Source organism: Anopheles nili, chromosome 2, assembly GCF_943737925.1.
Source record: "Anopheles nili chromosome 2, idAnoNiliSN_F5_01, whole genome shotgun sequence".
In the NCBI taxonomy this organism is placed as follows: Eukaryota; Metazoa; Arthropoda; class Insecta; order Diptera; family Culicidae; genus Anopheles; species Anopheles nili.
In genome coordinates this window covers 7804466-7813445 of record NC_071291.1, presented here as the reverse complement: position 1 = coordinate 7813445, position 8980 = coordinate 7804466, and the positions used below count along the sequence as shown (strand labels likewise).

The 8980-nt window shown below is 49.7% G+C and overlaps 1 protein-coding gene across 1 annotated transcript in view; it reads right to left on the bottom strand.

The window, feature by feature from the left end:
• Positions 1-1163: 1163 nt before the first annotated feature.
• Positions 1164-8980, bottom strand: part of LOC128721819 (furin-like protease 2) — an 83305-nt gene continuing 75488 nt past the window's right edge. The window contains exons 10-15 of the mRNA XM_053815615.1: positions 8197-8471; positions 5386-5662; positions 5108-5307; positions 4650-4928; positions 4307-4566; positions 1164-1595 (exon numbers count right to left, since the gene is read on the bottom strand). Of these exons, the coding sequence (XP_053671590.1) occupies positions 1164-1595; positions 4307-4566; positions 4650-4928; positions 5108-5307; positions 5386-5662; positions 8197-8471 (1723 nt within the window). The remainder of the gene's footprint in view (positions 1596-4306; positions 4567-4649; positions 4929-5107; positions 5308-5385; positions 5663-8196; positions 8472-8980) is intronic.

Sequence of the window (8980 nt, the reverse complement as noted above, 5' to 3'; positions counted from 1 at the left end):
CCCTCCCACGAGCCCAACCATTTACGCCCGCTATGTAGCGATCGCGGTGTAAATTTCACTAAGCGTCCTGACACTCACGCATCCATCCTTTCCACAGATGTTGCACGCTCTCAAAGCCATTGTTAACCGTTAGTCACGAAACACACGCAATCAAACATGCACACACACACTCGATCGATCAGGAGTCCAGACGATTAAAATAATCCAGCAGCAGTTAGTGGTTAGTGCCAACAATCAAACAAAGCAAGACCCAAAGGAACATGAACAGTATGAACGTCACCACGCAGGAGACGATAAAAGAGAGATGAAAAGGAGCAAACAGCAAACGAGAGATAGGAAGGATATCTGGGAAAGAAAAGGGAAGGCATCCTTTCACTAGAAACAAACAGATGATAAGAATTCAAGAGATCCATCGGGAGAGCTTGCCAGGGAGTGGATAAGATAATGAAACAGAAAACGTGGGCATTAAATAGAGCTAGCAAGCGCGGTGTGAAGTTGCTAACCAATTGAAAAAGGCAACGGCATTGTGCGTTAAATAGCAAACGCATTGCATCTTAAACGATAGTGCACAAACAAAATACGCAAAATATCCTTTTTTGCGACAGCCTTACACACGGCTCGTTGCCTAGCAGCGAATTAAGCTGTTTCCCGATGCTGGGATGGTGGCGGCAGAATGTCCTGTCAGTGGGCCGTCAGTTAGCAGCCACCCACGCTCGTCCCCAACCACCCACGTAACACCGCAACCAGCGCAAAAGGGACGGGGGCCACAGGTGTTGGAGCTGTTTCGCATGATTAAATGTCCTTCTGCTGCTCCATAAAATGTCCCCTTTCACGGGGAGGGTGGGACAACCACCCCCCCTCCCCCCCCTTCCCCCAATGCAACAACCCCCGAGGATTACACACACACACGCACACACACACTCACTCGCTCACACACACACATACCACAAACAGGGACATATACGCGACTCCACAACATCATCGCAACATTCGAAACGGCACGTGATCCTGGCGGCTGGCGAGGGTGGCCGGCACGAAGGGGAAGTGTAAAATAATGTCCGTCGGCTTTCTAACTGTTCGCCCCCCCCCTACCCCCCGCCTCCCCCTTTCTTTCACTCCCCTCACCACACCGGTTGGATGGCTTGGAAGCTTCCAGCTTCCGCTTAGGTTCGCGTGGCGTTCGCATAGCGGAACGTCCGTTTCCCTCGGGCATTGGTGGGAGTGGAGGTGGTGGTGGTGGTTGCGGTGGTGGGTGCCATTTCCGCGGTTGACCTCCGGCTGTCAAAACGTCCTCCCCGCCGCTGGTAGTTTCCGCTCTTCTTCTTCATCATCCTTTCGTCCGCTGGCACCTCATCATCCTCGTCCACGTCGTCGTCGTCGTCCTCGAAGGACTGCCGCCCGGTTGGGACGCCCGCGTACTCATCCTCTTCCTCGTCCTCCTCGTCGTCCTCCTCGTCGACGTTATTTACAATTGGTGCCAGTAAATCATCGCCATCGGCCGGTATCGATATCCGGGTGGTTCGTCCGCCGCCCGACGGTGGTTTCTTGCCTAATTTATTATACTTAATTCCAGTGTACATCGTTTGGCTACGCTTCTGCGCTCCCGACATTCCGGTGTGGGTTGCGATTGTTAATCGGTGGTTTCGGTAGATTCCGAGTGAGAGGAGTGTGGAAAGAGAAAAAGAAAAAAAAACAAGAAAATGGAAAAAATCAACATAGAGATTAGTGCGGGTTGGCTAACGAGCGCGTGTGGAAATAGCGAAAAAGAATACAAGGGCATAAAGAGTGACAATATCTTTCGATGAATTCGGATCTCTCCGATATAGCGCGAAGATTCGGTTTCGGATGTGTGGCTAATTCGGCTTTTCGTTCTATTTACTCTACAGATCTAAGGACCAAGCTTCCATACAGCATACAGGAAAAGCGAAACATTTCAATGATATAATTCACGACAGAAAGGGTTTGCATTGACGTTTGTCATTCAGCCACATCTAGTAGCCAAAGCTTTGATTCTAATGCCCAGTTGTCCCTGCATCCTAATGCCAAACGGGCTACCATACCCAATATGGTGAAGTGTTGAAAAAAAAGCCCGTGGTCTTTGAAATGCTCGAATGTTTCTGATGGATTTGGCGATGGATCTCATCCCCTCGAGAAAAGCAGATAAGCATCCGCCTACGGCGGCGCCTGAAGACGCTGTTGAAATTTGATAATATACTTGACAGGGATTTTCCAAAACCGAACGTGACGTTACCCAAGCCGGGAAGCTATCTGCGGGCGAAGCATTCACCGTAGCCGGCGGTGGTGGCTATCAACGGCGTTCGATTAGCTGCTGCCGGCGCAGTAGCCACGCCGGGCATTTCAGGGAACGTGAACAACCGAGACAGCGAGTAAACATTTGAAGCTCTTGCCGCCATCGGGGACGGTAACCGTTTCCGTAACCGGAAGTGACGATGTTGGCTTAAGCGACAAATTGATTTGTGGTTCACCGGAAAGGGTGCCAGCCAAGGTGCGTTCGAAGAAAATGGCGCCCGTGCTTTAGCTTTAAGGATGCCATCCAAAACCGACGCGGCTGTTCGAGCGGCGAATTAGGGGGGGGGGGGTGGTTTTTCCTTTTACTCTCGCGCTCCCTACGGTGGGTTCGTTCGCCTCGTGGGGTCGTCGTAAATCAAAGCCGAAAATTGCGGTCGCTCTCAAGCGGAGGCCCTCGAACCGCCACGTTCCATCGCGGTTCTACTGCGCGAATTTACAATCTCACGGGCGGCGGATTGCGCGATTCCGCTACTCAGCCGTGTGTAAAGCCTTCCTTTGCTTTTCGGTTTGCTGGGTGGGGGGGACGAGAGGACCTATCAGATTTAATCATATTTCCGATTAAACAACCCCGTGGCGGGTTCGAAAAGGGACGTATCCTTGGCGGATAATTGGAATCCCTCTCCCTCCCACACTGAGGGCCACTGCCACCCATGCCGGTCGGTCGGGCGAACCGCAAGCACCCTGTGAAAGGATTCAAGAACCTCGGCGGGTAAGGTTTCGATGGCAGCGATAGGGATTTTCAGGGGTGGGTTTCGAGCGATCTCGAAAGATGTCGAAAGCGAGTTTGCAAGGAGACTGATTTATCGCAAGCTCGGTCAAACCAACCAACCCATGGCGATGGCGGGGTGAAAATCGGTCGGGAAATGGAGGCCACCAGGGGGATGTCGGATATCGATAGCACGCGCGTTTACCAATAGGCCGGATTCCCACGCTGCCGGGTCGGTGGGCTCGAACTTTTGGGAGTGCGTCGCTGCTTTTCAAACGATGGAAATCTATCTGAGACGGAAATTTGCCCCGAAAGCTCAATCTTCGATAACCCTGTTCTTGAAGCTGTTTTCATACCCCACTCAGAAAACACACACACACACACATGCTGCCAGGGATACGCAGTAAGACGCGAATGTGACGCATGTTCGAGATAGCAGAAAGGATCAGACCATGATGGGTGGAAAATTCTAGCACCAAGCGCCATGTGGCACCACTCGTCGGGGCGTACAGCAGCGGGAGAGATTAATTACTGGCATGATAAATATGTGGGGTGGTAAATTGGGTTGTGATTACGCGCTCCAAATAGCAGTTGCCGTTTTAATAAGGCAAAGTTTATTGCCTTTCAATTAATTAATGAACAACGCGTGGCAAACGTGCAACCGAATCGAAGTTTGATATGATTAAGTTTGGTAACGATAGTGCCGGGTACAGCTATGGGGACCCTTTTCATGCAAGTTTTCTGGATTATTGGAAGCGGTTAATTTGAATATCCTTTCTACAGTGAGCAAGCAAAACTGCTCAAATTATGAGCATCATTTCGTCCAGAAACAATGTACCAAAATGCTTTCTCTTGGATGTACTAAAATAATCGAGTCAGCCCGGGATAAGGCTCTCTGCGGCTGTTGGGAGGAAATGCCTTTCAGCTCAAAAAAAAATCATTCAAATCTAAATACGGCCAAACCGTTCTTAAACAAATAACAATAACGATACATTCAAATGAATTCTAAATTTCGATATCACAAACAATGCTGTGAAAAGCCGCTTATCCTTCCGAGCTTAAAATGGCGAACACTTCAACGCTCGTAAAGATAGATATTTCCCGCCAATGCTTGTTTCGAATGTCCTAACTTGCAGTCGGCACTCGAACCGCCTTAATGCCACTTAACCCATGCTCGCATCATGGCGGTTTCACAGTTTCAAGCGCGACCGATAGTGAAATTGGTTTGAAATTATCTACGGATTAACGATTTGTGTGAGCGTTAGCGACAATGGGAACCACCAAACTCACCTGTAAAACGGTAAATATCACTACAAACAGGGTAACAATTAGTAGGCAACCGGACACGGCGACCACCATCAGCGTCGAGGTGGACGTGTCGGATAGGAACTGCTGCCAGGCCCGGTGAGACTGGCCACCACCGGTGCCCTCACCAGGGATGTTCGCCGCCCCGGCACCGGCGGCACCGTTGCTCTCGTCGCCAAACTGCAGCATCTGTTGCTCGGCCCCGATACGCCGTTTCCCGGCTGGCGATGCGTTAATGCAGCCACCTGTGAACGTTTGCGGAAACAAAATACCATTTATACCATGAGAAACGGACACTAAGCGCGGCCAGGTACAGGGTTTCGCTTACCGGTCGCTTTGTCGCAGTGGCAGCAGCTCTGATCGTCGGGCGATGCGTCCGCCGCACAACAAGGCACACATTGATGGTTGAGTCGATCGAGGTGCAGCGGGAAGGGGCAGGTCAGGCAGGAGAACTGGCCGGGACCGCTGCACGTGCGACAGGACTCGTGGCACGTTTTGCACGTCTGCGTCGGCGGATCGTAGTACTGCGATGCGAGGCAATCGATACACAGTCCGTTCTGCAGCATGCTGTGGGCTGGACAGGACGTGCAGGCCAAGGGGCCGGCTCCTGTGAAAGAGCGAGAAACAACAACGGTGAGAAATTGTTGAAAATGCACTAATAAATGCATCGCAAACGTGGGACGGAATCGAGATCCAAATGCAGTTTTGCGTATTCGCTTTGCATACTTTTAGGCGTAAATCACGACCAGCCAAATCGCTTGTTTGAAAAGGATCATGCCATCTTACCGTTGCACGTCTTGCAGTAGTGATGACACCGTTGACAGCCGAACTTAGTCTTGAAGAATCCCTCTGGGCACTCGGGGAAACATTCACCACCGGCCAGCTGCCATCCTTCTGGACATTGGACGCACTGGTTCCGGCGAGGTCCGCTGCACGTGTGGCAGCTGAGATAGCACTTGGCACATGTTCCACGATCGCTGTAATATCTGCGAACGGTCCCAAAGAACCATATCCCATTAGAAAGTGCTTGTTTTTTGTGCAACTTCTACTACTGCTGAACTTACCCGTCAGCACAGGTCGTACGGCATTCGCCACTCTGCAGTTGCAATCCCTTCATACAAGCTGTACAGTTCATGCGCGAGACACACTGCGTGCAGGTGTGCAAACATTTGGCACAAACACCGACTTCCATGTAGTAGCCCTCGTCACACACGTTCACGCAACGTTGGCCCTGGAGCAGCAGGTTCGAAGCACACGTCAGGCATTCGTTCTCCGTCGGTCCGGTGCAGGTTTCGCACGTCGAATGACACGGATGACAGTGACCATTTTCATAGTACTCAGCTGGAAAAGAACGAACGAAAAGGGAAAGAAAGAGAGAGAGAGAGTGCGTGAGCGAGAAGTGAATCAAACCAATTAATCAACTCGCTTATCAATAGCCACTTGTTGATTGGAATTTGCACCCGCACTCTTTTCTGATTGATAATTATTGATGCTGCCACCCAGCAGGACGATTGGGAATAATGCACATTTTTGCTTTTACATCCTGCAAATGTACGTTTTTTTTTCCATTGCACAGAGGTATTTAGTACCGTAACACGTCTGCGTTCGTTGATTGTTCGATAGAATTTCCGGGGAAATCAGCTAGCGGTCGGTGCAACGGATGGGAAGATCCACAAAAGGCACCAATTGTCGATAAAATCACTTTGCGAGGTATGTAATTTTTACACGCCACTACAATAACCCCGGAGCGACCTCATTATCACCGGTTTATAATCAACGCGTACCGTAAATACACGTCGCTCAGCACTCTGTGCATGACCGTGGTTACGCATTCCTTTCATTGAATTGATTCTGCCCGTTTCGATAAATTTACCTCTCACTCGCCCAAAGCGGAACCACGGACAAATTTATTGATCCAAAAATGTTCCACTATCGAACGAAAGGGCGAGTAAAGTTTGGGTATGAAGTGTGCAGCTATATATGAATGATAAACGAACCACCTGCAAGCGAATGAGCCTCACGAAGTAGAGTTTCAATCAAAGAAACGTGGACAAAATGTTAGATTAACAGAAGCCATATCTTTCCGCACGGACGCAACCATCGGTTCAAACCAGCACCAATTCCATGCTAACGGTTGAAGTGGAATAGCTTTTGCATTGCAGCTCATCTTGATTGCCGTTTTCGATCCGAAGATCATAAAAACACGGGTCAATGGCAAACCGTTACCATGGCGACACCGCTGCTAGTCGCCTACGCCGAGGGAAGCAAAAGCTCAACGGCGCGTCGCATCGCAAATGACAGTTTTCAATCTGTTTCATGCTTTCTGAGCGCATTTTTGCATTCCCGCTTCGTATTCCCGGTTTGCCAAAGGGGTCACCCATTGGACCGTTTGCAGGATGCGCACCGGTGATGAAGATGCATCGCTTAGGGGAGTTTCTGCAGCCTGGATGGCCAACGCGCTATAACGCTTCAATTACGGTGAAACGCATCGCCGCACCAGGAGCACCGGACGGGCTTGGGTAACGATACGACAATTCGTTTAACAAGCATAAATTTACACTCTGGCGCATTAATCGGAACGCACATTCAAACCCGGCTCCGGTTCGGCTGTTAGCTGTTTGAATCATCATCCCTGGGTGGGTTTTGAGAGCAGTGGTTCAGTGATGATGGGAAAATTAGTAGTTGGTATTAAACAGGGCTGACAGGTTACCGGTAGAGAGAGCCAGAGATAGAGAGAGAGAGATAGAAAAAGAGAGAGAGAGGGAAAGAAGAGTGCAACGATGCATTAGCTGGCCGGTTCCACTGCGGTGTAATGTTATGAATAGGTTCGGGCGCATAATGGAGACGCCTGGTGGCTTATAGCTACCGTGGCTGGAACACGCTTTCATCTGTCATCTGATGCGCATTTACAGCCCTGATCAGCAATGGGTGGGTGGAAAAATCATAAAGCAATTACCGTACGGTTTGCTGCATCCATTCCGTAGGGTAAAGTCGGCATGCGATTATGCTATTGTCTGCTCACAAAATGGCGAAGTAATATGAACAATCTGTATGGGTATTACATCTCAACAAGGCTTTTTGAAAATATGCTCGCATGAATGCGAGAAAGCTGAAAATGTTACATGCAAACTGGCGCTAGCATATGCTACAGTCCGTTACGATAACGATCGTTTGTGTTGATGCGGTTGACGAGTGGATTTGGGAAATAAAACTAATCTTTCTTTTTGCGCATGATAAAACTTTGCATCGGTACGTTTTCGATCAACGACCTTCGTGTGACGATCCTTTTTCTAATTTCTTCTCGTCAAGGCAGTCGGTTCGACCGGTTGTAAAAGAGGACACGGCTCGTTCGCGCTTGATAGAGGCTGCAAAATCTCCCTCGCGCTAAACGAACACTATACGCCAATATGGCAAACGGTGATACCATCACCGGTCTGGATGCAATCGGTTGGTTATGACATTTTCCACCCGAACGAACCGAAGAGATTGCCATTCCGTTTTATCACGTGACATAAAGCGCAATCACACACACCCTGGCCGAGTCTTGTGGGCTTCGATTGGCGTTCCCGATGGGCTTCCATATGCGGGTGGGTTGATGACACCCCCCCCCCCCCCCCCAGGGTGAAAAAGGATTTTTCTCTTAGCCATAAAATCCATTATTGCCTTTCGTTTCGAAGGGCTGCACCGGGGCACGGATTCCATTAGCGATGCATTCCCAGCGCGGAAAGGAAAGTGCGTCATTTCATCGCCTCCATCGGTCTCGCTAAAAAAGGGCCGCCACCGTAACCGTGCAATAATTGCGTAATAATTTGCATCCCAACCAATCGCTTGGGTTGGTTGCGTGCCCGTGCCTCGTCCCACGAGAGTGCACTTACATTCGTCACAGTTGTTGTTGCCATTGGCGATGCATTTCCCCTTCCGGTTCATGGTCCAGTTGTCGTGGCAGGTGAGACAGGCGGCACCGTTGCTGCAGGTGGTGCATCCGTGCGGGCAGGCGATGCACTCGTGGCGCTTTTTGTCCCCATAGTAGCCATCTGGGCAGGCGTTCAGGCAACGTCCTTCATGCGCAAACCGACCCGCTCGGCACAGGATGCACTGGCTCTCGGACGAACCGTTGCACGTGGCGCAGGATGGGTGGCAATCGGCACAGCTGGAACGGAAAAGGGAACAACAGCGATTAGGTGGGAAACGATAATAGGTCAAGAGCGTAGCGGCGAGAATGAATTTTTTGATTGTACGTTCTTTATGTGCGGGCTGGCTGAGCGTATGCATAGGAAGTTATGTTGTTTCATCGTACACGCATGTGGGGTGAAAACGTGCCTGATTCTACCACAATCAGGGAAGGCTTCGTGTAACACATTATTATGCAAAACAACATTCAATTCGTGGCACGCGGAATGCCAATTATGAATCCTAACAAGCGATACCTAATGCACTTTGAAATGATCCTGTGGATCAGTTTGTATGGTAAGCTTTTCTTTCGAACATAATTGGCCATATACATTTCTTTTGTCTTACTCAAACAAATGAATGATAAAAACATCCATTAATCCATGCTTTAATGAACATCCTAAATCAAAAACTTCCACAATCTACGAGGTAATCGATTGATATAAAATACGCTTTCCAACACTTCGACTAAAACGATCATCCTCCTGC